The sequence below is a fragment of the Gallus gallus genome, chromosome 4 (genome assembly GCF_016699485.2).
Source record: "Gallus gallus isolate bGalGal1 chromosome 4, bGalGal1.mat.broiler.GRCg7b, whole genome shotgun sequence".
NCBI classification, from domain to species: domain Eukaryota; kingdom Metazoa; phylum Chordata; class Aves; order Galliformes; family Phasianidae; genus Gallus; species Gallus gallus.
The window spans coordinates 90,605,075-90,631,993 of NC_052535.1; the positions used below are offsets into that span (position 1 = coordinate 90,605,075).

The 26,919-nt window shown below is 73.3% G+C and overlaps 7 protein-coding genes and 1 long non-coding RNA gene across 25 annotated transcripts; 3 read left to right on the top strand and 5 right to left on the bottom strand.

Annotated features, from left to right (window-relative positions):
* Window positions 1–109: 109 nt before the first annotated feature.
* INO80B (INO80 complex subunit B) lies at window positions 110–2,095 on the top strand. The gene is given in 6 exon segments (XM_015273143.4): window positions 110–239; window positions 332–521; window positions 746–864; window positions 1,130–1,179; window positions 1,181–1,312; window positions 1,398–2,095. Coding segments are annotated over 6 exon segments (1,002 nt in total). The 5' UTR covers window positions 110–193; the 3' UTR covers window positions 1,863–2,095.
* Window positions 2,096–2,430: 335 nt separating this feature from the next.
* WBP1 (WW domain binding protein 1) lies at window positions 2,431–4,494 on the top strand. Its single transcript, XM_015273144.4, has 4 exons — window positions 2,431–2,694; window positions 2,903–3,005; window positions 3,071–3,232; window positions 3,353–4,494. Exons 1-4 carry the CDS (start codon window positions 2,623–2,625, stop codon window positions 4,021–4,023), a joined length of 1,008 nt encoding a protein of 335 aa, XP_015128630.3. The 5' UTR covers window positions 2,431–2,622; the 3' UTR covers window positions 4,024–4,494.
* A 177-nt stretch (window positions 4,495–4,671) lies between these two features.
* On the bottom strand, window positions 4,672–7,551 carry MOGS (mannosyl-oligosaccharide glucosidase). Its single transcript, XM_025150440.3, has 4 exons — window positions 7,203–7,551; window positions 6,909–7,126; window positions 6,578–6,771; window positions 4,672–6,502 (listed from the first exon to the last, which is right to left on the bottom strand). The coding sequence occupies exons 1-4, from the start codon at window positions 7,540–7,542 to the stop codon at window positions 4,792–4,794; spliced, it is 2,463 nt and encodes an 820-aa protein (XP_025006208.2). The 5' UTR covers window positions 7,543–7,551; the 3' UTR covers window positions 4,672–4,791.
* Window positions 7,552–7,656: 105 nt separating this feature from the next.
* On the bottom strand, window positions 7,657–11,232 carry LOC101749299 (programmed cell death protein 4). Its single transcript, XM_015273142.3, has 11 exons — window positions 11,056–11,232; window positions 10,653–10,935; window positions 10,476–10,573; window positions 10,280–10,393; window positions 9,831–10,052; window positions 9,640–9,737; window positions 9,464–9,578; window positions 8,886–8,993; window positions 8,712–8,822; window positions 8,281–8,420; window positions 7,657–7,773 (listed from the first exon to the last, which is right to left on the bottom strand). The coding sequence occupies exons 1-11, from the start codon at window positions 11,218–11,220 to the stop codon at window positions 7,722–7,724; spliced, it is 1,506 nt and encodes a 501-aa protein (XP_015128628.2). The 5' UTR covers window positions 11,221–11,232; the 3' UTR covers window positions 7,657–7,721.
* A 39-nt stretch (window positions 11,233–11,271) lies between these two features.
* CCDC142 (coiled-coil domain containing 142) lies at window positions 11,272–16,008 on the bottom strand. 2 transcript variants are annotated; one of them, XM_015273140.4, is made up of 11 exons: window positions 15,841–16,008; window positions 15,346–15,478; window positions 13,977–15,242; window positions 13,795–13,881; window positions 13,568–13,720; window positions 13,315–13,472; window positions 13,076–13,234; window positions 12,836–12,950; window positions 12,577–12,754; window positions 12,292–12,503; window positions 11,604–11,898 (listed from the first exon to the last, which is right to left on the bottom strand). In XM_015273140.4, exons 1-11 carry the CDS (start codon window positions 15,874–15,876, stop codon window positions 11,642–11,644), a joined length of 2,754 nt encoding a protein of 917 aa, XP_015128626.2. In that variant the 5' UTR covers window positions 15,877–16,008; the 3' UTR covers window positions 11,604–11,641. The 2 variants fall into 2 exon arrangements, with proteins under 2 accessions (XP_015128625.3, XP_015128626.2); XM_015273139.4 differs by lacking the exon at window positions 12,292–12,503 and having other exon boundaries at window positions 11,272–11,898.
* On the top strand, window positions 15,994–20,416 carry TTC31 (tetratricopeptide repeat domain 31). 16 transcript variants are annotated; one of them, XM_040700130.2, is made up of 14 exons: window positions 15,994–16,459; window positions 16,754–16,837; window positions 17,034–17,170; window positions 17,254–17,400; window positions 17,523–17,654; window positions 18,110–18,173; window positions 18,452–18,542; window positions 18,613–18,754; window positions 18,839–18,931; window positions 18,999–19,077; window positions 19,198–19,345; window positions 19,493–19,567; window positions 19,767–19,913; window positions 19,990–20,416. In XM_040700130.2, the coding sequence occupies exons 1-14, from the start codon at window positions 16,069–16,071 to the stop codon at window positions 20,393–20,395; spliced, it is 2,136 nt and encodes a 711-aa protein (XP_040556064.1). In that variant the 5' UTR covers window positions 15,994–16,068; the 3' UTR covers window positions 20,396–20,416. The 16 variants fall into 16 exon arrangements, with proteins under 16 accessions (XP_040556064.1, XP_046797236.1, XP_040556066.1 ...); XM_046941280.1 differs by having other exon boundaries at window positions 19,811–19,913; XM_040700132.2 differs by having other exon boundaries at window positions 19,201–19,345.
* Window positions 20,417–20,705: 289 nt separating this feature from the next.
* LOC112532430 lies at window positions 20,706–22,168 on the bottom strand. Of its 2 annotated transcripts, XR_003075148.3 has the most exons (3): window positions 21,921–22,168; window positions 21,565–21,668; window positions 20,706–21,297 (listed from the first exon to the last, which is right to left on the bottom strand). It is a non-coding gene; the product is annotated as an uncharacterized LOC112532430 (long non-coding RNA). The 2 variants fall into 2 exon arrangements; XR_003075147.3 differs by having other exon boundaries at window positions 20,706–21,668.
* Window positions 22,169–22,949: 781 nt separating this feature from the next.
* Window positions 22,950–26,334, bottom strand: LBX2 (ladybird homeobox 2). The gene is made up of 2 exons (NM_001044668.2): window positions 25,810–26,334; window positions 22,950–23,478 (listed from the first exon to the last, which is right to left on the bottom strand). The coding sequence occupies exons 1-2, from the start codon at window positions 26,108–26,110 to the stop codon at window positions 23,138–23,140; spliced, it is 642 nt and encodes a 213-aa protein (NP_001038133.2). The 5' UTR covers window positions 26,111–26,334; the 3' UTR covers window positions 22,950–23,137.
* Window positions 26,335–26,919: the final 585 nt, after the last annotated feature.

Consider the following 26,919-nt stretch of genomic DNA (forward strand, 5'->3'; position numbering starts at 1 on the left):
GCCCGGACGGCGCTGTCCGACGGACGCCGCCCGCTTCAAAGATGGCGGCGGCGGCGCTCTCCCCGCCCGCTCGCCCGCACCGGATGTTTGCGGCACGGCGGGCGGAAACGGGTCCGTCTGGAATGCGTTCCCCCACGGCGCGGTTTCGGGCTCCGGCAGCGGCACCACCGCCGGGCGCGGGCGGCCCGGGCCGATGAGCAAAGCGTGGCGGCGCGGCAGGATGGAAGGCGGCGAGCACGGTGAGGCCGGGGCCGGGCAGAGGGGCTGCGGCTCCGTCGGGCTGAGGGCGAGGGTCCGCCCCCGGCTCCGGGCCTTACGGCGGCTCCCGCAGGTGAGGAGGACGATGGCGGCGGGCACGGCGCGCACAAGAAGAAGCACAAGAAGCACAAGAAGAAGCACAAGAAGAAGCACCACCACGAGCCCGCGGCGGCGCCCGAGGCCCCGCCGCCCCCGGCCGCCCCGCGGAAACCGCAGCTGAAGCTGAAGATCAAACTGGGGGGGCAGATCCTGGGCACCAAGAGGTGAGGCCGCACCCCCCGACCCCCACCTCGTGTCCCCGGGAAGGGCATCCTGGGGCTGGACTGTGGTCCCCGCCCCGCTGGGCCCCGTCCCGTGTCCGTGGGGCGGTCCTGGTGCTGGGACCCGCCCGGTCCTGCCCCGTGTCCGCGTATCCCAGCACCGCAGCCCCCCAGGTCGGTGCCCCCCATCTCTGCCCGACCTCAGGGGCAGCGCGTTCCCCCTGCAGCGTGCCCACCTTCACCGTGGTCCCTGAAGCACAGAGCTCCCCCTCCCCGCTGATGGTGGTGGATGAGGAGGATGAGCCCACCGAGGGAGTGCCCATTGAGCAGTACCGGGCCTGGCTGGGTAAGCCCGGAGGGGAGAGCGCAGTGGGAGGAGGTGGGCTGGGGGCCTGAGGCAGGGCTGGGCTGCCACCTGCCCCTCCTGCAGGCTTTGGGCGGGCTGGGAGCGCCCCCACGCTGGGCACTGCTCTGGGCCCCGCTGAGGGAGGTTCCTGCGCCAACGGGCAGCGTGGGCCATCCCGGCGCGGCGCGGGGACGACATCAGCCCAGGACAGACTGGACGTGGGTTTCCCCGCGCTGACCGCTCTGTCCTTCGCCGCCCGGCCCAGACGAGGACAGCAACCTGGACCCCTCCCCCTTGCCGGACCTGGACCCGGAGAGTTGCTTCCCCTGCCCGCGAGGACGAGGAGGAGGAAGAGGAGCGTTGGCTCGACGCCCTGGAGAAGGGCGAGCTGGACGACAACGGGGAGCTGAAGAAGGAGGTGGATGAGTCCCTGCTGACGGCGCGGCAGGTGAGGGGCGGGGCGGGGCGGGGGGGGGGCGGCTGCTCGGGGCCGGGCGCTGCGTGCCGCTGCCTCACGTGGCCGTGCTCCGCAGAGAGCCCTCCTGCACAAGCAGCAGAGCCAGCCGCTGCTGGAGCTGCCCATGGGCTACAAGGCCAAGGAGCTGACAGAGGAGATGCTGGTGAAGCGCGAGGAGCGGGCGCGCAAACGGCGCCTGCAGGCGGCCAAGAAGGCGGAGGAGAACAAGAACCAAACCATCGAGCGGCTCACAAAGACGCACAAAGCCAAAGTGAAGGCGCTGCGGGAGCGCCGCGCCCGGCCGGCCGCCTGCCCGGTGGTGCAGTACCGCAACGCCGCCGACCGCATCACCGTCTCCTTCCCCGCGGGCGCCGCGCTGCCGCTGCTGCCCTCCGCCGCCCCCCCGGTGCCGCCGGCCGCGCTCTGCGGCGTCAGCGGCTGCGCCAACCGCCGCCGTTACTGCTGCTCCCGCACCGGGCTGCCGCTCTGCAGCCTGGCCTGCTACAAGCGCAACCTGCGGCTGCAGGAGGCCGCCGCTTAGCCGCGGGCCGGGACCGAGACTGTGCGGCCGGGCCGTACCGTACCGCTCGCCACGGCGGTGCTGCGGACCGAACCCCCCTCCCCCCCCCCGCCGCTGTACGCGCACCGGGACTCGCGGCGCCGCACGCGGGGAGCGGGGCGGGGCCGCGGGGGCGGCGGCCCATTGGCTAGAAGCTGCGTCCGGGACAGAACAGCGCTCTGGTTGGTCGGCACAGCCATCAATCTTCACCCGAATCGTGTCTTCGCTTTTCTTTGGCCGCTCTCCCGCGAGCGGCCGCCCCGGGGGCGGGTCCGGGCGCGCGGTTGGTGGAGACAGCCGTCCGTCTCGCGCGGCGAAGGAGGGCGAGGCCGCCGTTGGCTGCGGCTCCCGTCAGTCGCGGCCAGGAGGGCGGGGCCGCGCCTCCGATTGGTCGCGGGAGACGAGGGGGCGGGACCCGGTCCCTTTGTCTCTGTTGTTGGGCGTGAGGCGCGGGCAGACGGCCGCCGATTGGACGGGGCAGGGCGGCGGCGGCGACTCCCGTTGGCCGACGGCGGCGGGGCGGCGTCGGATTGGCGAGGAGGGCGGCGGTGGGCGGGACCTCGGGCCGGGGAGCGATGGCGGCGGCGGAGGCTGCGGCCCGGGCGGCGGCGGGGGCCCGGGCGGCCGCCATGGGGGCGGCGGCGGCGGCGGGGGGGCAGCGGCTGCTGCTGCGGGCGGCGGGGGCCGGGGCGGCCGAGCGGGAGGAGCCGGCGCGGGGCCGCCGAGGGCTGTAGGCGGCGCCATGGAACGGCCCGGCGGCGGCGGCGGCGGCGCTGAGGGGGCCTGGGCCGCGCTGCTGGGCCGGCAGCACCAGGTACGGGCGGCTGATGGGGCGGCGCGGGGCGAGGCCCCCACCCGGGCCCGAGGCGCCGCGGTGCCCGGGGGTTCCGGCCCGGCCCGGCCCGGCCCTGCCTCGCCTCCGGCCCGGCGCGGTCCCGGCCCCCGCCGCTCGGCAGGGGCCCGGAGCCCGGAGCCCGGTGCCCGGCAGGAGCCGGCCGCGATGGGTTCGCTGTGCCCCGCAGGCCCGGGAGTTCTGCCCGGGGGTGAACAACCAGCCGTACGTGTGCGAGACCGGGCACTGCTGCGGGGAGAGCGGCTGCTGCACCTACTACTACGAGCTGTGGTGTGAGTGCGGGGCTCGGGGGCGGGGCCGGGGGCGGCGAGGGGACGTCACGGCGCTGTGCCCGCAGGGTTTTGGCTGCTCTGGACCGTCCTCATCCTCTTCAGCTGCTGCTGTGCCTACCGGCACCGGCGGGCCAAGCTGCGCCTGCAGCAGCAGCAGCGGCAGCGGGAGATCAACCTCATCGCCTACCACGGTGCCTGCAACTACCCTGCCTCCATGATGGACCTCAGTGAGTGCCGCCGCGCCGCGTCCGTCGCTCCCCGTCCCGGTCCCGGTCCTCCCCCCCCCCCCCCCCATTCGGGACGGCCGCGCCCCGCGGCGCCGCGCCGACCGCGCCCTCTGCCGGCAGGGATGCTGGCCTCCTTCAAGCTGCCCGCCTACGAGGAGGTGGCCCACCGGCCCAGCACGCCGCCTCCGCCCTACAGCTCCATCCTGGCGCAGCTCAGCGGGCCCCGCAGCCGCCTGGGCTCCAGCAGCCTGACGCTGTCGCCCAGCTCGGAGAACTACACCAGCTGCTCGTGCGAGTCGAGCTGCGTGACGTCCCCCAGCAGCACCTCGCTGTCGGTGCAGGTGACGGACGAGACGGAGCGCAGCCAGGCCAGCACGCCCAGCGAGGAGTGCGGCACCAGCAGCACCGGCACCGGCGCCAGCTGGGAGCTGCCCGAGGAGCCGCCCGCCCGCCCGGCGCCGCACAAACACGCGCTCTTCTCCTCCAACGTGGACTTCTTCGAGGCCGACTGCCACCGCTGCTCCGACATCGAGGAGGGCGAGGAGGAGGAGGAGGAGGAGGAGGAGGGCCGCGGCGCGGCGACGGAGGAGGGCGGCGAGCACCACCGGCACCGGCGCCTGACGGGCGACTCCGGCATCGAGGTGGGGCGCTGCCAGGAGGAGGAGGGCGGCGAGGAGAGCGAGGGCGAGGGGGCGCGCCTGCTGGGCAAGGCCGGCTCCGCGCAGGGCCAGCACGGCGTCCCGGCCGAGACGGGTAGCGCGGAGCCGGGCGCTCCCCCCCTGCCGGTGTGAGGCGCCCCGCCCGGCCGCGTCGCCGCTCCCCCCCCCACCCCCCCACCCCGCGCCGCTGCTGCCACCCCGCCTGCGGGGCCGGACCGGAGCAGCGCCCCCCTCTCCCCCGCCACCGTCGCCGCTCCCCGCCTTGGAGCAGCCGGGCCGGGGGCACCGCGGTGCCGAAGCCGCCCCTGCTCAGAGGGTTCGGGCGCGGTGCGGCCGCCCCCCCTCGCCTCCGCTCCCCGCTGCGGCCCCACCACCGTCCCCGGGCTGTGGACTCTCGCCGCGGAGCCCCCGGGATGGCCCCGCCGGGTACCCTGCTGTGGCACCGCCATGCCCCGCGCCTTCCCCTCCAAACCGCTTCCAGGGAGCTGTGCCCCAGCCAGCCCGGCCGCGGGGGCAGCTCCGTCCCGCTGCAGCCTGCGGGCCTGGGTGCAGGTGGCCGGGACCCCAGTAGCGTTCCGTCATCATTAAAGAGATGTGGAATCACGGTGTCGCCGTGCTCGTCCGCGGGCTCGGGGTGCCGCGGAGCCGCGTTGTGAAACGGCCCCCGGGGTCCCCCCCCCCCCCCCCCCCCGGGCAGAGACCCCCGCGGTGAGCGGCGCGAGGAAAAGGACAGCGCTGCGCTGCGGGGGCGCCACCCCTACGCCGACCTCCGACACGGGCAACGAAGAGCGCCGCATGTAAGGTTTATTGTCGGTGGAGACCGGGAGCCCCGCGGCCGGGAGCCTCCACCCGCCCTGAGAAAGCCGGGACCCCGCTGCCCCCCCCCCCCCCCAAACAACCCTAGTAGTCCTCGGCCATCATCAGCACCACGAGCGCCGACCAGCCGGTGAAGGGGTGCGAGCCCTGCCCCCGGCCGGTGCTGTCGCTGTAGTGCTCCCACAGGTAGCCGCTCTCGGCGTACTGCCGGTAAAGGTTGTCGATGAGGTTCCGCCGCAGCTCCCCGTACAGCTGCGCCGCCCGCTCCCGGTGCGGCCCCGGCTGGTCGGCGTAGCCGTGCAGCGCCCGCAGCGCCAGGTAGTTGATGTTGATCCACACGGAGCCCCGCCAGTACGGCGGGTCGTGCTCCGTGTTGCGCTGCATGTAGAGCGGGCTGTCCCGGGAGAGCGAGCGCAGCCCGAAGGGCGTCCAGAGCCGCCGCTCGTCGCGCATGGCTGCCAGCACGGCGCCCAGGCGAGGAGAGTCGGGGCGCAGCAGCTGCAGCAGCAGCGGGAAGAGGCTGACGTAGCCCAGGGCGTCCACGAAGCGCGGCCGGGGCGCCTCGCGCACCTCCCGCACCAACCGCGGGGCCGGGGGAGGCCGCCCGGGGGCCGCCCGCACCGCCTCGCGCCGCAGCCCCACCGCCCGGCTGTGGTTGCCGAAGTCGGCGAAGGCGCTCAGCTCCTCGGCCCAGTGCAGCTGCTCCAGCAGCGCGTTGTCGCTCAGCGCCTCCTGCGCCCGCCGGTACGGCTCCGCCGGCTCGCCCAGCCGCTCGGCCGCCTCCGCCAGCACCCCGGCGGCCAGCGCCATCCAGCAGCGCAGGTCCAGGTGCCGCTCGTCCGCCGAGGGGTGCGAGGCGCGCGGGTAATCGTCCAGCCCCGACGCCAGCGTCTTGGGGTTGAGGAAGCGCTCGGGGTCGGGGTCGCGGCCGCGCCAGCGGAAGGTGTGGGGCAGCGGCCCGGCCTGCGTGCCGTTGTACCACTCGTACCAGGAGCGCAGGCGGGGGAAGAGGCGCCGCAGGTAGGGCAGGGGGGCCGCGCCCAGCAGCCGCTGCAGCGCCAGGAAGAGCGTGGGCGGGTTGGCGGTCTCGCTGTGCTGCACCACGAACTCGGGGGGCACTTTGGCACGCGCCTCGTCCCCCAGGATCTGCTCCCGCGGGATCCAGCCCTCGGCCGTCATCAGGTCCAGCCAATGCGCCAGCACCTCGCGGCTCAGCTCGGGGTCCCAGCGCGCCAGCAGCAGCTGGTGGAAGCCTTCGTCCCACAGGAAGCCGCGGGGGAAGAAGGAGCGGGAGGGCACGGCGGTGAAGAGCGAGCTCTCAGGGTAGGGCACGGGCTGCTCGTGCAGCGGGCTCTGCACCAGGGGGCGCCCGTGGAAGTAGCCCATCCCGCCCAGCATGTTGCTGAGCGCCGCCTGCGCAAAGCGGCGCTGCGGGGCCGGGAAGCCTTTGCGCTCCAGCCCGAAGGTCTCCTCGAAGCGCCGCTCGAAGGCGGCCTGGTGCCGCGCCAGCTCCGCCGTCAGCGCCGGCCCCAGCAGCGCACCGCGCCGCTCCCGCACGCTGCCCGACTCGAAGGTCACTTCCACGCGGGCCGGCAGCCGCAGCGTCACCTGGTGCAGCAGGACGTGGCTGCGCGGGGCCTCCGCCGCGCCCGGCAGCCCCCGGAACGCGTCCACCGCCACGAAGCGCTGCCGGGGCCCATCCGGGGGGGCGAAGACGAAGCGGTTGCTCAGACTGCTCCGCACCACGTCGGTCAGGCGGTGCAGCCCCGGGCTCCACGCGTCCAGGTAGTGGTAGCTGCGAGCGGAGAGAGGCCGTCAGCGCCCCACGGTGGGAGACGTCACCGCCGCCGCCCCCGCCGCCTCCAGGCACCTGCTGTACTGGACGTCCTCCCCGCTGTCCGCGGTGGGCCTCAGGAAGGTGATCCTGAAGTCGCCCAGCTCCTCCGACGTCCCCGTCACGGCCGCCAGCCGGGTGCCGTCCTCCAGGTGCGGCTGCAGCGCGCCCTGCCCGTCCGTGGCCACGTAGAAGAAGAGGGAGACGAGGGCGGCCCGGCTGCCCGCGCCCTGCAGAGGGGGGGGGGGGGGGGCGGGACGAGAAGGAGCGCGGGGCGTCACCAACACCGGCGGTGCCGTCGCCGGGACGGCGGCAGCTCTGCGCTCACAGCGCCACGCCGCGGCGGCGCCGGGCTCGCAGCCCCCACCTCCGGCCGGGCGGTGACGCGCCAGCTCCAGTCCCCGCCGTGCAGCCCCCCGGGCCGCTTCACGAACTCGGTGCGCAGCAGCAGCCCTCGGTCGTGGATGTCCTGCAGGCCGAAGCTCTCCCCGTCGTGCAGCAGCCAGCCGTACCGCGCCAGCCCGTCGCTCTGCTCGCACGTGTGCCGCAGCTCCGCGCCCTCCCGCTGCTGCAGCCACATCAGGCCTGGGGGGGGGGGGGGCGGCAATCAGACCGGGCCCGGCCCTCCCCCCGCCCCGCGCCCCCCCCGCCCCGCACGCACCGGTGACGACGCTGCGGGGGCTGCGGGTCTTCATGCCGAAGTAGACGTGCGGGCGGTAGGAGCCCCAGAAGCGGCGCGGCGCGGCGCCGGGCCCGGTGGCGCCGGGGGGCAGCGCGGGGGCGGCGGGGTGCGGGCTGACGGCGCGGGACGCCGCTCTCCAGCGGCCCCACTGCGCCAGGAGCGCCCCCGCGGCCGCCAGGCACAGCCCCAGCGCCAGCGCCGCCGCCAACCCCAGCGCGCCGCGCCCGCCCCGCTCCCCCCGCGCGGCCCCGCGCTCCCGGGCCCGGCCCCGCGCCTCCCGGGCGCCCTCGGCGCCGCGCCGCCGCCTCTCCGCCGCCATCTCGTGGACGTCATCACCGCGCGACGCGCCGGGAAGGACGGAGCGCCGCCGGGCCGCGGCTACAGCGCCCCCCTGCGGAGCCGCCTGCGGGAGGACCGAGCGCAGACGCAGAGCCGGACTGCCGGCAGAGCTTTATTGTGCCCGATGCGCTCCGGTGCTGCCGCGGCACCGCCCGGCGCTCACTGCTTCACGCGGCCCCCGTCGCCCTCGCTGACAAAGCGCTTCCGGCCCCTGTGAGGGGGGCGATGGGGGAGGCCGCTGTCCCACAGTGTCCCCATGCCCCGTACCTGGCGGCCCCCCATGCCCCCCATCCCGTATAATCATATACCACATAACCCATCCCATATAACCATGTATACCATATAACCCATCCCATATAACCATGTATACCATATAACCCATCCCACATTAACCATATACCATATAACCCATCCCACATAACCATGTATACCATATAACCCATCCCATACAACCATATACACCATATAACCCATCCCATATAACTGTACCTGGTGGTGCAGGTCTCCTGCAGCGCCCCGCCCTGTGTCCCAAAGCTGGCAGGACCCCGTGCTCCCCCGTATCCCCATCCCATACCCGGCAGGGCCCCACATCCCCACATCCCAAAGCTGGCAGGACCCCGTGTCCCCCCACATCCCCACGGCCCTATCCCATAACTGGCACTGCCCCACGTCCCCACAGCCCCATCCCACAACGGGCCCTGCCCCCCGCCCCCCATACCTGGCAGGACAGGCGTCTCGCAGTGCTCGTGTCACCACGCCGCGCTGACAGCACAGCTCCAGCAGCCGCTCCAGGCGCGCGTGGGCCAGCGGTGTGTCCAGGCTGAGGTCCGCCAGGGCTGCATAGACCCGCTGGAAGCCCTGCAGCCACCACGTCGGTGTCAGGGCTGGTTGGTGTCGGTGTCAGTGCTGGTGTCGGTGTTGGTGTCGGTGTTGGTTCAGTGCTGGTGTTGGTGTTGATGTGGGTGTTGGTGTTGGTGTCAGTGTGGGTGTCAGTGCTGGTGTTGGTGTCAATGCTGGTGTCAGTGTTGGTGTTGGTGTCAGTGTCGGTGTAAGTGCTGTTGTCGGTGTCAGTGTTGGTGTTGGTGTCAGTGTTGGTGTCAGTGCTGTTGTTGGTGTCGGTGCTGCCCCGTGCCCCCACCCCGTGCTCACCCGGTTCATCTGGTCCAGCGTCACCAACCCGGTCTCCCACAGCACCTGCAGCAGCGCCACCATCGTCGTCACCGGCGCATCCCCAGCGCCCTCCAACACCATCACCACCGCCTGCAGGGATCTCACATCAGTGGGGCCACGGCTCCCCCCAGCGCCGCCCGGCGCAGCGCTCACCTCATACACCAACTCGTGATGGAAGTGCGGCACCTCCAACGCCCGCAGGCAGCGCTCGGCCTCCGACACGTCCCCGGACAGCAGATACTCCCGCAGCAGAAGGTTCATCTGCAGGACACGGTGCAGCCACACGGACGTGGCGCGGTGACGCGGGGCCGCGGAACGGCGATGCGGGGCGGGGACGCGGCACGGGGACACCGGGATGCGGTATGGGGACGTTGTGAGGGGACGCGGGGGTGCGGCGTGGGGACATAACGCGGGGATACGGGGACGCTGCACGAGCGTACGGCGAAGGGACGCGGCACGGGGATGTGGTATGGGGGCGTGGTGTGGGACGCGCATGGGAATGTGGCACTGGGCCGTGTGGGGTTGCTGGCACTGTGATCGGACGAGCACAGGGATGGGGGTGGGGACACCACGTGGTGGCCACGGCCGGGGACACGGGGCGGGGGGGGGGCTGAGGGGACGGGGCACGGCGGCGGCCACAGGGACGGACGGAGGGATGAGGCGCCAGCGTGGAACCCCCGCGGGCACCGGGAGGCACCGGGATGCGGCGCGGCGCTCCGACACGCGCTGACCTCCTTCACCAGGTGCTTTACGGGGCGCTGCCCGCCCCCCACGCCCCACACGTTGTCCAGCCGGTTGACGTCACGCTTGATGCGGAGCAGGACGGCGGCGCGGTCCAGGGCGGCCCTGCGGGGCGGCGGGTGAGCGCGGGGCGCGGGGCGGGCGGCGGGGCGAGGGCGGCGCTCACCTGGCGTGCTCGCAGCCCACGCGGCCCTTGTAGCGCTCCAGGAAGTCCAGGGGCAGCGCGTGGTCGGCCACCGCCCGGGCGATGAACTGCCCCAGCATCTGCGGGGGGCGCGGAGTCAGCACGAGGACCCCCGGCCCCCCGCCCGCTCCCCGCCGCCGTCCCGTTCCCCAACCGCGCGGCCCCGCGGGCACCTGGGGGGCTTCGGGGGCGTCCAGGATGAGGTCGGGGAGGTCCCGCAGCATCTCGTCGAAGGCCCAGGCGACGTCGTCGGGGCTCAGCACGCGGCCCACCAGGTCAGACAGCAGCCGCGACGTCAGCTCTCGGTGGCTCGCTTTGCCCTCCAGCGCCAACACCACCGCCAGCGAAGGCACCGCGTGCCGCCGGCCGCCCAGGTTCAGCCCCCGCAGCAGCTCCTGCGCCCGGCACCGCACCGCCAGTGGGTGTCCGCACCCCGCCCCGCCCCGCCCCGCCCCGCGGCACGGCCCCACAGCCCCTCCGTCACGGCGGTGCCCCCCACCGCCTCCACAAGAGATGCCGCTCCTCCCTGAGGGCTCCCGCCAGCTATGGACCCCTTCCCCGCCGCAGGGGCTCTGCCCCTCGGACCCCCCCGCCCCCACTGGCCCCCTCGCCCCTGACGCACCACGACCTCGCCGGTGTCCCCGTGCTCGAAGTACTCCAGCACCATGGGCTGCACGTTCTGCTCCAGCTCGTCCTCCTCCAGTTCGGGCACCACGGTGGCATAGACCGTGTCCCCCTGCGGGGGCGGACGGGGGGCTCCGGTGGGGCGCCCGCAGTGGGGGGCCGCGGGGTGGGCGCGGGGCGGGACCGGGCCGTACCTGCGCCACTTCGTCGTAGTTGGGGTCGCGGGCGTCGGGCTCCTGGTAGCCGTACACCACGCCGGGGGCCCCCCACACGCCTTTGCCCCCCGCGCCGCCTGCAGCGGGCACAGGAGGGGCTCAGCCGGGGGGCGCGGCGCGCACCTGGCGGGGGCTGCGGGGCCGCCCCGCGCTCACCTTTCTTGGGCAGCCCGCGGCCCTTCCCGCCGCGCGATCTGCGGTCGTGCGCTCTGCCCTTGGGGCTGCCGGGCTCTGCGCCGGGCTCCTCTGCCGGCGGCTCCCGGGCGGAGTCCCGGGACGAGGTGCGCCGCAGCCGCCGCTTGGCCTTGGCCCGGAGCCGCGCCTCGTGCAGCAGTTTCTCCGGGGCAGCCCAGGGCCGCGCCCCCCCGCCGCCGTCCTCCCCCTCTTCTTCCCCCCCCTCCTCCTCCTGCTGCTGCTGCTGCTGCTCCGCGCTCGGGCCCTGCGTGCACGGACGGTCCGTCACCGCGCGCCCCGCCGGGACCCCCCGACCCCCTCCCACCCACCGCCCCCGGCGGGGAACCCCCCGGCACCGCGCCGGGGCTCCGCTCCCGATACTTGCCGCGGCGAACGGGGCGCGGGGGGCAGCGCCCGGCTCGGCCGTGCTGGCGGCGGACATCCCGGCGGCACCGGGACCGGGAGCGGAGGGAGGGGAAGGGGAGCGCTGCTCGGCCGGACCCCGCCCCGCCGCGCGGAGGAAGTGACCGGGAGGAGGCGGCGGCATCATGGGAGCCGTAGTCCCACCGGCACCGGCGGCACCGCGGGGAGCAGACGGGGCGCGGGGCGGGCGGGGGTCCCGAGGTACCCCGTGCACGCGCGGACCCCGCGTGGGGGGAATCTCAGACCCCGCGGCGGACGCTCGTAGCCGGGAACCCACGGCACGTCCCCGGGGAACCGGACACACCGCGGTCCGGACGGAGCTCAGAGGCGGCGGGGACGGAGCCCCGTCCGGTGTCCCCGCGGGGGCGCCCGCGCAGGACAGCAGCAGCGCTGACGGCAGACGGTGACGGCACGGGGCGCGGAGCCACGCGCCGGGATGCTCGCGGCCACGCCGCGTGTCCGGTCCCGATCCCGGCCCCCCGCGCGGGACTCCACGGACCGGGACAGAGGTCGGAGCTCAGCGCCGCGTCGCTTTATTGCGGCCGCGCTCAGCCCTCGGGGCTTTTGGCCATGCAGGGCAGTCCGGGTACGCGCCAGCGCCGCGCTCCGTGCAGCCGCAGCGCCAACCACTGCTGCTGCCCGCCCGACAGGTAGGACTCGGGGGGGGCGCCGCGGGGCCGGCCGGGGGGCTCTGCGCCGGGAAGGGGCGGGGGGGGCCCCGCTGAAGGCCCCGCTGCCTCCAGGGTCTCCAGGCTGTGCAGGCTGCTGGCGCCCAGCTCCTGTGTGCGGGCACCGTGGTTGGAGCCTGGAGGGGGAGAGGAGATGGAGTCGGGGGAGGGAGCGCGGCGGCAGCTGCGGGGGCTCCCAGATTCGTCTCCATCTCCATCTCTTTCCCAATCCTCGTCCTCATCCCCATCTCCATCCCCGTTCCCACCCCATCTCCATTCCTTTTCTGTCCCCGTCCTTGTCCCCATCATCCCCCTCCCCACTCGATCTCCATCCTATTTCTGTCCCTATCCTTGTCCTCAACTCCATCCCCACCCCCCTCGCCCTCCCCACCCCATCTCCATCCCATTTCTGCCCCCATCCCCCTCCCCACCCGATCCCCATCCCATTCCATCCCCTCCCCCCCCCCGTCCCCACCCCCGTCCCATCCTGTCCCACCCCACACCCCCGCCCCACAGCGCCCCCCCCTCACAGCACTGCCGCAGGGAGGGCCAGCCGTGGGGAGGCAGATAGGCTTTGCCGCTGGGCTGCTGCAGGAGGCAGAGGATGGCGCCGTCCATCTGCTGGAGGACGCGCAGGGAGAGCAGCGCCTGCCTCGTGTCGGGCTCCAGCCCGTACTGCTCGCACTGCACCAACTGCCGCACCAGCGCGAAGTCCTGCTGCAGCTGCAGAGCGCCCTGCAGGCTGCGGGCAGCGCCTCAGCACCGACCCAACGCCCGGCCCGGCCCTCCCCCACCCCCCCCGGCTCCCCGCGGACCTGAACTTGATCTTCTGGGCCAGGATGTGGTCCATCCACGCCTCCACGAAGGCCGTCATCACCCGCGCCAACGTGGGCACCTGGGAGTCGCGGGGCAGCAGCTGCGCGCCCTGCAGCACCTGGCCCAGCACCGTCTGCGCCGCCGCCGCCGCGTATTCGCTGGGGGAGTTGGGCAGCTCTGCGGGGAGACGGCGTCAGCGCCGCGGCCCCGGCCGGGAGGGAGGGGGGGGGATGGAGGGGACGGGGGGCCGCCACCCACCGGCTCGGAGGCCGAGCCTCCAGTGCCTGCCCAGCGGCATGGTCTGGTCGAAGATCTCCGCCGACATCCGCTTGCAGTCCGTGGAGAAGAGCTTCAGCACATCCCCCGCGAACAGCTGGCAGCGGAGAGGGACGGTGGGGCAGCGCCTCCGCGGGGCCAAAGCGCCGCCCCCCGCTGCCGGTGCGGTGCGGTGCGGTGTCTGCCGGCTGCGGGCCCCCAGAGCTCCGGCAGCGGCCGTACCTGAATGCTGGCGGCCGCGGAGCGGATCTGCAGGCACAGCCACCTCTCGTGGTGGGAGCGCAGCCGTCGGTGGGGCGCGAGGTGCTGCGGGCTGCCCTCGGGCTCCGGGAAGGCTGCGCTCACCAGCAGCTCCAGCGCGTCCGTCTCGGCCTTCAGCAGCTGCGGAGCGGACAGCGGTGACCTCAAACCGCCCCCGGGGCCGCGGCACAGCCCCGCACCGCGCCGAGCCCCGCGCCCACCTGCAAGTCTCCCTGGGTGACGAGCAGGAACTGCTGCAGGGCCCACGCCGCCAGGAACTGGAAGGCTTTGCCCATCAGCCAGGAGCACGAGGCCTGAGCCGTGGCCAGACAGCAGCCCAGCAGCTGCAGGCGCAGGCAGGGCGAGCCGGGGGGGCCGCCTGGGGGGCGGAGCGGGGGGAGGGCATCACGCAAGAGCAGAGCGCAGCGGAGGGCGATCGCCCCCATCCCCGCGTCCCGGCAATGCGCCGCTCACCCTCCGGGCCGTCCGGCAGGTTCCGCAGGGCGGAGCTCAGCGCCGGGTAGAGCCGCTGTAGGAGCCGCGCCGTTCCGCTGTGCGCCGCGCCCTCCGACCGCTCCGGCACCGTGCAGCGGTCGCTCAGCCCCGCGCCCAGCGCCAGGGCGAAGTCTGCGGGGAGACGCGACGTGAGCGGTGCCGGCACCCGCGCGCCCCCCCCCCCCCCCCTCCGCCCCCACGCGTACCTCGCTGCCAGGCGAGCAGAGCACCCCGGCACTGCAGCCGTCGGCACAGCCGCCCCAACTCCTCCTCGCACTCCGCGGGGATGCGGGCTGCGGAGGGACAGCGCTGAGCAACGCCCCGCGGGCCTCTCGGCTCCCGGCGTTCTGCGGAGGCAGCCGAGCCGAGCCGCCCCTCCCGCACGTACCGGGACCGAGCGCCCGCTGCAGCTCCCGTGCGGCGCCGACGGCGCTCCCCGTCCCGCCGGCCGGCAGCTCCAGGCGGGGGCCCAGCGCGGCGCCGGCCGCCTCCCAGCACAGCGGGCGGTACCGGGCGTGCAGAGCCTCGGCCGCCGCCGCGTGCGTCGCGTCCAGCCAGCGCACCGCCTTGCAGGCCGAGCCCGGCCGCGGGGACGGAGCCGCGGGGCTCCCCGTGGGAACGCCGAGGGCGGAGCGCCAGAGGCCGTCGGCGGAGGCCACCAACGCCTGCAGCACCGGGACCACGAGCCGCTCGTCCTCACGGCACAGCGCCCGCAGCGCCTCGGGGAGGCTCCGCGCCGCCTCCCGCCCCGCATCCTCCTCCTCCACGGCGGAGCCGCCGCCTCCGCGCCGCAGGAGCCGTGCGAGGCCCTCGGCCGCCCGCCGGCCCCGCTCGGCCGCCAGCAGGGCCAGCACCCGCTGCAGGGGGAAGGCGCGGGGCGGCATCCCCGCAGCGCAGCCGGCGCCGGCGGCCGAGCGAGCGGAGCCCGGCTCCGGGCCCAGCTCCCCCAGCACGCGGTTGTAGATCTCCAGGCCCTGGAAGAGGTCGGCGAGCAGCTCCGGCGGGGTCCCGTCCCGCGCCGCGCCGCGCAGCGCGGCCTCCAAGCGCTCCTCCAGCAGCCGCGCCGCCTGCAGCGCCAGCAGCCCCAGCGCCCGCCGCATGTGAGCCACCGCCTCGCGCCGCCGCAGCAGCAGCGGCCGCAGCCACGCGTCGCCCCGCATCCGCCGCTGCAGCGCGGCCCAATGCCCGGCGTGCGTCCGCAGCTCCTCGCACAGCGCCCGCAGCGGCCGCGGCTCGGCGCTCAGCAGCCGGCGGACGAAGTCGGAGGCGGCCTTCAGGCGGCGGCTGTAATGCCGGGCCAGGCGCAGCTGGTGGCGGTGCTGCAGCAGGGCGTGCAGGGCGGCGCAGCGCTCGGCCACGCGGGGGTGCACGGCGTGGTAGCAGAAGGCGTCGGCGGGCGGCGGCAGCACGTGGCCGTGGAAGGTCTCGGTGCGCGGATTCTCCCAGGCGCGGAAGGCGCGGCGCAGCCCCTGGAAGCTCTGCTCCACCAGAGCCGCGCGGGGCCCCGCCTCGTCGCCCTCCTCTTCGCTGTCCGAGGCGGAGGAGCCGCCGGGGCGGGGCGGCCGCGGGCGGAGAACGGCGGGGCTGACGCAGCTCCGCAGCATCGCCTCCGCCCTCTGCAGGGAGCGGGCCAGGCCGCCCAGCGACGCGCCGCCTGCGGGACGGAGCGCTGCTGGGCGCCGCGGGGCTCGGAGGGCGCAGGGGGGGCCGGGGGGGTCTCGGGGCGCGGCGCGGGGCCGGCAGTGCCGGGCGCTCACCTGGCTCTGCGGGCTCTGCGGGCTCCGCGCCGCTCCCGGGCAGGGCGGGCGGGCGGCCTCGCGGCGGCGGCGGCACGCGGGCCATCAGCAGCAGCAGCAGCGCGTCCAGGCCGGGCCCGTCGGCCCCCAGCAGCTGCCGGCACGGAGCGGGCGGTGCGGGGCGGTGCGGGGCGGGGGGGCGGCGCGCCCTCAGCTCCCGGCCCCGCCCCCAACCCCTCCCGGCCAATCGCCGCCCGCCGCCAGCAGCAGGGGGCGGGGTAACGCGGCGCGCGGGGGCGGGCGCCGTTGCCGTGGAGACGCCGACAGCGGCCCGGCCCGGCCGTGGGGCCGTGGGGTCGCGGCCCGGCGGCGGCCCCGGCCCCGAACGCAGCGCCGAGAACGGTGGCGGCTCCGGGCCGCTCCGCCCGCCGCCCGCCGCCCCCGGCGCGGCTCTGCCCCGCGCGCCCGGCCTACGGCGCCCCGCCACCGCCACGTTCTGCGATTCGCGGCCCTCACCTGCAGGCACGGCCTCGCGCAGCGCCCGTCCTCCATTCCCTACAGCGGCGGCGGGACGCGGCCCGGAGCGGCGCGGGGCCCGGCGGGGCCGGCGGAAATGAGCTTAACCGCAGCGCTAATCCGGCGGCGCCCGGAGGACACCGGGACAGCGCGGGGGCGGTGCCGGCCGTGACGCGAACGCTCGGCGGCGCTTGGGCCTCGCGGGCCGCCGTCCTGCCCTCATCCAAGATGGCGGCGGCCGCCTCGCGCCCCACCCGTGCCCGACTTCCGGCGGCCGCCCAGCGGGCGCTTCCGGGAGCGGTGGGCGGTTCCGTTCCGCGGCGTTTCGCTTTCGTTTCGCTTTCGTTTCGCGGCGGCCCCGCCCCGCTCGGCCATGGGGGACGTACCGGGGCTGGGGCTCAGCTTCCCTCCCTTTGCGGCGCCGCGTTGGTTCTGCCCCGAGTCCGACGACGACGACGAGGAGCAGCAGCAGTGCTTCATCCCGGCGTACGGCCGCCCCCCGTTCGGTCTCTATGGGCCGTACGGCGATCCGCTGCTCGTCCCCCCGCGCGGCTTTACGGACGCGGATTCGGACACGCGTGGGCTGAGCGCGGCGTGGGGGCACCGCGTCACGGCCGAGGTGAGCGCCCGCCCCGCCCTGCCTGCCCCGGGCCGTCCCACCGCGGCCTTCGGTCCCTCCGCTCCGACCCGCCGCTCCCGCGGCCCCGGCTCCGTTCTGCCGGTCCGGCCTGAGCCGCCTCCGTGCTTCTGCCCTCCCGCGGAGCCCCGCCGCGATCCCTCCCGGGTCCGGGGCTCCCGCAGGCGGCCCCACCGCCACCCCAGCACCGCTGCCGTCTGCGTGTCCCAGCCCAGCCCAGCCCTGCAGCGCGGCCCGGGGGCCCACAGTCGTTCAGCAGCACCTCTCGTTCCCCAGGAAGCAGAGAAGAACGCGATGGAGCTGCTGGCAGAGGAGGAGCGCATGAAGAGGAAAGCGGAGAAGAAGAAGCTGAAGAAGAAGGTGGGTTTGTGCTGCTGCGGCGCTCAGCATTCCTGGGCGTCTGTGTCCCCCCCCCCCCCCCCCCCCGAGCTGTGCCCTCTGTTTATCTTCTGCTTACGGCTCATCAGGCGCTGAGCTGTGCCCCAGGGCGTGTGCTGGGCTTGTGCTGCTGCTGCCAGCTCACCCAGCTCACCATCTCCTCGTTTCTGGTTTCCAGAAGCAGAAGGACCGGAGGAAACAGGAGAGGTTGGAACAGGAGCTGAGGAGCAAACAGGCGGCCGCATCGGTGAGCAGCTGAGCACCTCCTTGGGGCGGGCAGCCCCGGGCACAGCACTGGGCAGCAGCCTTTTCGAGGTGCCTCAGAGGGCTCCTACGAACCCCCGGACACCAGGAGCTGCTGGGAGCGGAGCTCACCCACTGCCCTTCTCTGTCTGCAGGGCACCACATCCCTGCCTGGCGCTGTGGGTGCTGTTCATGGGGACGCCAGCGGTGCTGAGGAGGAGGGTGGCTGCCTGGCCTCCAGCCCCCCCCCGTGTCTCCAGGGTCATGCAGAGGAGGGAGTGGGGGATCTGGAGGGAATAGAGGTGAGAGTGGGATGCCTTGTGGCTGAGTCAGCCCTACACGATGACGGCTGTATCCCTGAGTGCCACCAGCCCCACAGCAAGGGCACGCACCTCTGCACAGCTCCCGTCCCTCATTTCCCTAGGATGAACTGGATTTGAGCTGCACCTTCGTCTTCAAAGCATGGCAGAAGGCAGGCGTGAAGCTGCCAGCGCCTGCAAGGGATAAATCGGTCAGAGCTGATTCTGCAGAGCCCAACAAGAGGCTGCAGGAGGGGGTGAGTTGGATCCCACTCCTCCAGAGGGGTGTCTCCCCACATGAGAAGCGTGCTGCTTAGTGTAGGTGGTCTGCAGGGCCCCTGCCACAAGGAGTCCTGGATGGGGTGGGGACAGAGCCTGGGGCTGAGCAGAGGGATCCCCAATTGCAGCTTCCCCTGTGGCTGGCACAGTGTGGTGATCCCAGAGCCAGGGAGTGGTGCCCAGGTGGTGATGGGGATGCTGTGTCCATCCCATGCTGTAGGCTGGGAGCTGTGGCAGCTCCTCTGCAGCCTCTCGTGGCTTTATGGAGCAGGGGGGGGGGGGGTGCATTCTCTGCCCTCCCCAAGCAGTTCTGCAAGCTAAGGCACAGCAGGGAGTAATGCCCACACACCAGGGACAGCAGCTGTGCCTGAACCTCAGCTCCAGGGCTGGGCAGGAGCCTGAGCCTCCACTGCCCTGCGTGGCTTCCCCACAGGCATCCAAGCCCGAGCCTGCACTGCTGGACACAAACATGTTGGAGCAGAGCTGGATTCTTGCAGGTCAGTGCCTTGGGCATCCCTGGGCAGCAGGAGGCAGAAGGGTTGGCTCTGCTCTGCTGCGTGCCAGCTTCAGGGGGTAGGTTTGCCCCGAGGAGGGCTGTGCTGTACACACATTCTTGTGCTTATCACCGTTTGTGGGTCTGCACGGCTCCTGTCTGTCCCCAGAACACCTTTCCCATGCAGCTGGGTGCAGGCACAGTGCAGAGCTGCACCATCCCTGCGCTCCCCGGCTGCGCTGCCTGTGTGCTGGTCAGCAGCGGGCGATGCTCTCCCTGCAGGCTGTGGCAACCAGGCTGCCATGCAGGGACGCTACAAAGAGGCTGTGCAGGCCTTCACCGAGGCCATAAAGCTGAACCCCAGGGAGCACCGGTGAGCAGCGGGCTGCGGGGCCTGGGCAGCTTGCCCTGAGCCTGCGGTGGTGACCGTGCTGTCCCCCCAGGCTCTTTGGGAACCGGTCGTACTGCTACGAGAAGCTCCAGCAATACCAGGAGGCACTGAGGGACGCACAGATGGCCCTGGAGCTCCAGCCCAACTGGCCCAAAGGCTTCTTCCGCAAGGGCAAGGCGCTGTGGGGGCTGAAGGTAGCGTGGCAGGCTGAAGGGCTGCAGGGCTCAGCACAGCCCCGTGTCCCCTCGGGCAGTGGCTCAGCTGCTCTCTGCTCCCAGCGCTACGCCGAGGCCAGGGACACCTTTAAGAACCTGCAGGGTGCCCACACTGATGTAGCCGCCCAGCTGGAGGCCTGCCAGATGCTGCTGCAGGTGAGCTCCGGCCCCGCTGCTGCCTCCCCACTGCTGCCCTGTGGGCTCTGACTCCTCTGCACTGCAGCAGAGCAACCTCCACGATGCCAGCAGCCCCAGGGACGTCCCCGTGCTGGAAGCTGGGGAGCCGCTGACACCCACTTCTGGTAAGGGAGTTTTGCTGTGGTCCTGGGGTTGGGTTCTGGGTTCAGAACCTGCTCTGGGTTCTGAGTGTGGCAGAGCTGGGAGGGAGTGAGGGGTGGTGCTGAGCCCTGAGTGCTTCTCAGCAGATGGGTGTGTGAACGGGAGCTGCAGCGATGTGGACATGAGCGGCTTCGTGACCGTGGTGAACTCAAGGAGCCACTCAAAAAGCCACGTGCGGACCACCACCACAGCAAGCCCCCAACACACACTGCCTTCACAGCACCCTGCCAGGTAGGGCTGGCGTAGGAGAAGGGGCTGCCGGGTCCATGGGCTGCTGGGGGGGCTGCCCACGGGGGTCAGTGGGAGCACTGCCGTGGAGGTGGGGATGCACGGAGCGGGGCAGGAGGGTGGGCTGCTGGTGACGGTGCTGTTTGGCAGGGACTGCTATCCTCTGTGGGTCGGGAACATCACCTTCAAGATCACCAAGAAAGTGCTGCAGAGCTGCTTCAGCCGGTGAGTGCCCTGCAGTGCCCCTCCTCCACATCGCCATCCCTGTGCAGGGACCTGATGGCACCTCCCCCCCTGCACTGCCCCATCTGGGACTGTCCCTGCGCTGGGTTCCTGTTCTCTGTGCTCCCAATCTCTGGGTGTGAGCCCCGCTCCATTGCAGGGCATCCCGGCCGCGTTCTGCTCCGTTTCCCCTTCCCTGCAGCGGGGGGGTCCGGGGGCGGCTGGCTGAGCTGCCCCACCGCGCAGGTTCGGGCAGATCCAATCCATCCGGATGCTCCCGGAGAAGTACTGCGCCTTCATCAACTTCCAGCAGAAGGCAGCGGCAGAAGCGGCGTACAGAGCCATGCTGGTGAGCGCTGGGCCGGGCCGCTGCTCCCCCTGCTGCGGGATGGAGGCACGGCGCTGACGGCCGTCCCCCCCTGCAGGGCGCTGACCTGGAGGGCTGCCGGCTGGCGCTGCAGCTCAAGCACCCATCCCACGCCACACCGCCGCCCCGACAGCGCCCGTAGGACCCTCCGTGGGGGCCTGGAACCTTCCTCATCTCGGTGGGCGCTGCCCCGTGAGCTGCTGGACCCGCAAAGGAGCCCGGAGTGCTGCAGGAGCTCAGGGCTGCACGGCAGGCTTTGGAGCCACGTGCCTGCCGCAGCCTCACGTGCCTTCTCCCCGCAGCAGCAGGCCTGGCCCCATCTGCCCCACTGCTCCTACCTCGTGCCCCTGCCACGGCTGTGCCCGGGCTGTGCTGCCCTGGGTCCCACAGGCCAGTGTGGGGGGGTCGGTACCCACAGGGACAGCCCTTCCTTCAGGGATGTACGCCTGCTTTGGGTTTCTTAATAAAAGCGAGAGCCGACGGTGCCTTGCGTTGCTCTCCCCCTCGGCCTGAACCCCTTCCTGTGATGGGAACCCCCCGGGGCTGGGCAGGGGGGACCTCAGGGCGTGCGGTGCCCCCCGGGTTACCCAGCAGTGGGGGTCCCGTAGGGTGGGAGTGGGGGCAGGGGGCGCTCCGGGGCTGCTGCTCGCAGAGCAAAGTGTGTGGTGCCGTTTGTAGGTGAGGGAACCGCGGGGCAGTGCGTCCGGGGGGGGGGGGGGGAGTGGATTAATATGCAAATGGGCGGCGGGGAGAAGGAGCGCGGGAGACAGCGAGTAATTAATCACTAGTTAAAAGAAATTAATACCAACAGCAGAGGTTGTCAGGAAACAGCGGTGGAGTTAATCATCCGGAAAATTGGAAGAGGAAAGAGATGAGATGGGGAGAAGGGAGGCGCGGGGTGAGGCTGACGGGTCCCCCGGCCAGCAGCGTGGCACGGCACGGCACGGCACGGCACGGCATGGCAGAGCACGGCGTGGCACGGCACGGCACGGCATGGCACAGCAGCTGCCCCGAGGCTATCGGGGTGGACGCGCTGTGCGTGGGTGCACGTGGGGCTGAGCGTGGCCCCGTGCCGGTGATTGGGGGACACCCGTGGCCGCAGCGCGGGGCTCTGTGCCCGATGCGGGATCCCACACCCGCGGCCGTCCCCGGGCTGAGCCCCTCTGTGCGGCGCTGGGAAGCACCGTGCCTGGGGTGATGGGGGTCTGCACACCGCCCGGCCCCGCAGCCGCTCCTACCCCGATCAGCTGCACCCCGGGACGGGGTTGGGGGCCGAGAGGGCTGGGGTGGGCTGGGGTGGGCTGGGGGCCGCGGCGGGGGCATCGAGAGGGGGATGGAGGAGCTGCGGGGCCGGGCCCGGTTCCTGCTGTGGGGATGGAGAGAAGACCCACGGAATGAGCTGTGCGTCACCCAGAGCGGCCTCCTGCCGGGGGAGGGGCGGGGGGCCCCGAGGGCCGGGGGGCTGCGGGGACGGCCAAACCACCCCCCTTCCCCCCCACCCCCCCCCCCCCCCCCGCGTTATCCGCTCCGCATCCTCGCTGCGGCTGCGCGACAGTCGGGCGCTCGTGGGGCCGACGTGAGCCGTCGGCTGCGGGGCGGGGGGGTGGGGGGGCGGCCCTTCCGCTTTGCTCACCCGTCGTGGAACGGACGGCCGCGGCCGGAGCGCTCCGGGGGCTCCGCACCGCCCTGCGGGGTCACGGCTGCGGGAACCGCGGGTCGGGGAGCGGCCGCTGTGAGCTGCGTGCAAACCCCGCTACTGAGTGTGCAAACCCCGCTGCGTGTGCAAACCCCCCCGGCTCTGCGTCGCCGTGATCCCCCCGGGGGGGGCAGAGGATCCGGCCCCGTATCAGCACCGGCTGCACGCGGGGAGCCCCGGACCCCCCCCCCCCCCCCCATCCGGGGCCGGATCCCTTCCCGGCGCTGCAGGATCGCAGCCGCAGCCCCCGCGCCCCCCGCAGCCCCCCCGCAGCCCCTCCTGCACGCTCCTACCTGTCAAATTAAAGGCGATTCCCCGCGGGGGAGCGCTCAAAGGCACTTTCAGGGCTAAATCTCATTTTTTCCCCCCTCCCCCTCTGCCGCAGCGCTGGGGGAGGGGAGGGACAATGCAATTAAGAACGGAGCGATGACGGCGGAGCGGCCCCGCGCGGAAGTTGGCGGCGCTGTAATTGGATCGGGAGGGTTCGGATGGCTGCGGGGGGGGCACCGGCGGGCGGTGACAGACGGCCCCGGGGAGCGCTGAGGGGGCGGCAGCTGCGTGTCACCCCCCGGAGCGGTGAGGGGAGGGGGGGGGGGGGGGGCGGAGACCTCGAGGTGTGACGTCACCGCAACATGACGTCACGGGCGGCTGTCGGGGTGCGCAGAGTCCTGCGTGAGCGTGGGCGGGGCGGGAGCGGACAAACGGACACCGACAGGCGCGTGAAGTGTCTGTGTGTCCGTGTGTTCATATGTCCGTGTGTTCGTATGTCCGTGTGTCCATGTGCCCTGGTATCCGTGTGTCCCCGTGTCCCCGTGTCTGTCTGTCCCCGTGTTCCCACGTCCCCGTGTCCCCCTGTCTGTGTGTCCTGGTGTGTGTACCCCTATCCCTCTGTCACCCTCTCCTCCTATCGCCGTGTCCCCCCACCCCCATCCCTGCGTCCCCATGTCTGTCAGTCCCCGTGTCCGTGTGTTTCCCTGTCCATGTGACCCCGTGTCTGTGCGTCCCCGTGCTCTCGTGTCTCTGTGTATCCCCACGCCCGTATGTCCCCATGTTTTTGTGTCCCCGTGTCCATGTGTCCCCATGTCTGTCTGTCCCCGTGTCTGTCCCCGTGTCCCCGATCCCCCCTCCTCGTGTACCCCTGTCCCTCTGTCACCCTCTCCTGTTCCGTGTCCCCCCCATCCCCATCACTGCATCCCCATGTCCGTGTGTCCCCGTGTCCGTGCGTCCCCGTGTCCGTGCCCATGTGTCTGTGTATCCCCATGGCCGTACGTCCCCGTGTCCCCCCGTCCCCATCCCCGCCCCCCGCCGCGCCCCGCTCCCCGTTAAGGAGATGTCCCCTTTATTCCACATATATACACGGGGCGGACCGGGGCCCGGCGGCGGCCGACGGACGGACGCGGGGGGGAGAGGGGGGAATAAAATTACAAGAAAAGAGAAATAAAGCGGAAACAAAGAGAACGGGAGCACCGCACCGAACCCCCCCCCCCCCCCCCCCGGCCCTCCCTCCCTTTCAGGCCCCCACGTCGATCTCCTCCTCGGACAGCTCGGCGGGGCCGGGGGGGGCCGGGGGGGGCTCCCGCAGCCGCAGCGCCTGCAGAGAGGCCACGTCGGCGCGCATCTCGTCCAGGTCGCGCTTGAGCTTAGCGCGGCGGTTCTGGAACCAGGTGATGACCTGCGCGGAGCTGAGCGCCAGGCGCTGCGCCAGTTGGTCGCGGTCGGCGGGGGACAAATACTTCTGGCGCACGAAGCGGCGCTCCAACTCGAAGAGCTGCTGATTGCTGAACGCCGTGCGCGATTTGCGCCGCTTCTTCGACGTCGGGCGCTGCGCGAGGGCGCTCAGAGGGTCCCGACCTGCGGGGGGGGGAGGGGGAGACGGCGTCAGAGCGGCGAAACCGGCACCGAAACCGGCACCGGGATCGGCACCGGGATCGGCCCGCGGAGCCCCGCCGGGCAGCGCAGAGCAGAACGGGGTCGGCCCCGACTCGGCCGTTTGAAGCAAAGCGGGCCGGGCCGAGCACTGCGCTGCTGAGCCGAGCCGCACCGTGCCGAGCGTTACACCACCGAGCCCAGCCCAGCACTATTCTGCCGAGCCGGGCCGAACCGAGCCGAGTCGAGCCGAAACGAGCCGAGCATTGCAGCACTGAGCCCGGCCCAGCATTATATCGCCGAGCCGAGCCGTGCCGAGCCGTGCATTATATTGCCGAGCCGTACCGAGCCGAATCAGAACACGCCAATCATTGCGCCACTGAGCCCAGCCCAGCATTATTGTGCCGAGCCGTGCCGTGCTGAGCATTATATTGCTGAGCTGAGCCGAGCCGAGCCGATCCGGGCCGAGCCGAGCGTTGTATCGCTGAGCTCAGCCGTGCCGGGCCTCATATTGCTGACCCGAACCGTGCTGTGCAGAGCCATATTTTGTTGAGCCGAGCCGCGCCGGGCAAAGCCGTACTGAGCATGGGATTACTGAGCCGAGCCAGGCCGTGCTGGGCCTCATATTACTGAGACGGGCCGGGTCGGGCCGGGCCGAGCTTCGTATTGCCGAGCCGAGCATTATATCACTGACCCGGGCCGTGCCGTGCTGAGCGTTACGTCGCTGAGAGGAGCATTGCCGAGCCGAGCCTTGCTCGGCCGAGCCGGGCTGTGCTGAGCGCTACATTGCCGGGCCGTGCCGTGCCGTGCCGTGCTCGGTCCCGGTCCCGGTCCCGGTCCCGGCCGTGGCCCCGCTCGTAGCATCGCACGGAGCTCCGTTCCGCCGCGCATCGGCCGCGGCCGCCGCTTCCCACCGCCCCGCACAGCCCCGGCGCTGCCCGCGGGCTCCGCTCCGGTTCCTCCCGCTGCGGGCCGGGCTCAGCACGGTGCCGATGTCGGGGCTGCCCGCGGGCTCCGCTCCTGAGGCCGTTCGGAGCTCCGCGTCCCGAGCGCTCCGGGGACCGCCGCTCCGTTCCGTGCCGTCACCGCTCCCGGCCGCGGCGGAGCTCCGAGCCCCGACCCGGCACAGAGCTTCGGTGCGCCGTGCGGAGCCCAACGCGGCCGCTCCGCTCCGCGCTCGGGAACGGCTCCCACCGCCCGCGGCTCCGAACGGCCCCGAAGCCCTTCTGCTGTCCCGCCGAGCCCCGCAGCGCCGAGCCGAGGCCGTCCGGAACGGCTCCGACCGTGCGTCCGCCCGAGCGGTCGGTATTCGTTCGTCGCCGAAAGGAGCCCGAGGCGGTCCCGGTTCCGTCCGCGTGTCCGTCCCGCTCGGGTTTTTTTGCCGCTGTCCGCGTAACGATCCTTTCATTTTCGCTAATTGCCGCCGTGCCGCTCCGTGCGCGGCTTTCTCCGCTAATGCCGGGAGCTCTGATCTGTCCTTCCGCGTCCGCGACTCCCTCCGTTAACGGCATTTTTCGTTAACCGCAAACGCAGCGATCGCTCCGGGCTCCGTCCGCGCGTCCGCCACGCTGCGGGAGATACGCGTTCGTTCGGAAGTCCCGAGCGGTCCGTCCGTCCGCGGCGCTCCGGGCGGCGGTCTCCGTTTATCGCCCGTCCGTCCGTCCGTCCGCGCAGCGATTTCCCGTTAAGCGCACAACGGCGCCGCGTTCCGTATCCGTTCGGTGCCGGCGGCGGTCGGGCGGTGCCGCGGGGCAGCCCGGAGCGCTCGGAGGGGCCGCGGCCGGCCGGGGCTGCGCGGAGCCGCTGCGGGGCCGTTCCGGGCGGTACCGGGAGCCGTTGGGCCTTCTCCGCGCAAACGGGATTTCTGCGGTAGGAGCGCGGAGCGCGGCGGGGCCCGGCGGACGGGCGCGTCCCGAACCGGGGAACCCAATCGCAGCCGGGACTGCGGGAAAACCACGGCGCGGCGGCGGCTTTCGTTGAGTGCTTTCGTTACCGACGGAGCGATCCGAGGCCGCTCCGCCCCGTGCTCGGTAACGGATCCGCGGCGGCCGCGGGGCCGCCGCCTCCGGCGAAGCTCCGGGGCCGCCGGGGGTGCGATCCGGCGCTCTCGGTACCGCGGGCGGCGAGACTCGGCCCGGCGGCGGCTCTCTCCGCGCGGCTCCCGGTAACGGCGCCCCTCCCGCGCCCGTCCCGGGGCGGCCCCGACCACGACTTACCGGAGCCGGGCGGGGGGAGAGCGGAGAGCCCCGCGCCCCGCGCCCCGCCGCCGCCGCCCCCCGCCCGCCGGCACGCACCTGCCCCGCGCCCCGCCCGTACCTTCGGCCGCCCGCAGCGCGCTCAGCTCCAGCCCGCGGAACGTCTTACTGGCGAGCTCCTCCAGCGCGCACAGCGGCGAGGACGGGGCGGTGCGGGGCGGTGCGGGGCCCGCCGCCTTCTCCGGGATCCGGGCCGGGGGAGCGCCGTGCGCGGGGGGGGAGGGCCGCGCGAGGATGTCCTCGATGCCGAACGGCGTCAGCGGTTTGTTGCAGTGCGCGGGCGGCGGCAGCTGCTCCAGCGCGGCCCGGCGGCGCTCCTCGGGCAGCGGGGGGGTCGCGGCCGCCTCCCGCGCCGAGGTCATGGCGCGGCCCGGGGCCGCCCGGTGCTGCCGGGGCCGCTCAGCGGCGCGCCCGCCTCATGCTGCCGGGGGGCGGCGGCGGATCGCCCCTCGCCGCCGCTGTCCCCTCCCGCGCATCGGCGGCCCCGCGACGGCCGCGGCCGCGCTTAAAGGCCCGGTGGCTGCCCGCCCCCTCGGCGGGGGCCCGGCGGCGGCGGCGGAGCGCTCGGCCTCGCGGCGCCGAGAGCGGGCACGGAGCTCCGGTGCTGCGGCCTTAAAGGCGCGGGGCCGGGGCGGATAACGGGGCGCCGGCGGGGGGAGGAGCCGCGGGGGCGGAGGTACCGGCGAGGGAGGGGTGTGGGGGGGTCCGCACCGCTCCGGCCCCGGGAGGGGGCGGCTGTGGGGGGGTCGGGACTCCCGCACCGGGACGCAGCACCGCACCTCCTCCCCGCGCCCCGGGGTTAAGGGCTCCTCGCCCCCCGCTTCCCCCCCCCCCTCCCCGCGCCCGGCCCGGCGGGGTTTTGCCGTCGCAGAAATTTATTATCTCCCCTGCTCCAACCCGCCCATAAAAGCGCGGGGCCGCCGCGTCTGGCAGTGATTAGGGCCGCTCCGGGTTTTGGGTTTCAGAGCGCGGCCCGACCGTAAACCCGCGGTACAAATCGCGCCGCGATCCCGACCGCTCGTAAAGGCGCGGGGACGGCCGCACACGCAGGTGAGCCCCGCACCGGCGCCGGCACCCGCACCGCATCCCGCCGTTGGGACCGGAGCCGCCGCGTCGCCCGGAGGGTCCCGCAGCCCTCGTCCCCATTCCGCCACGTCCTCACGGCGCGTCC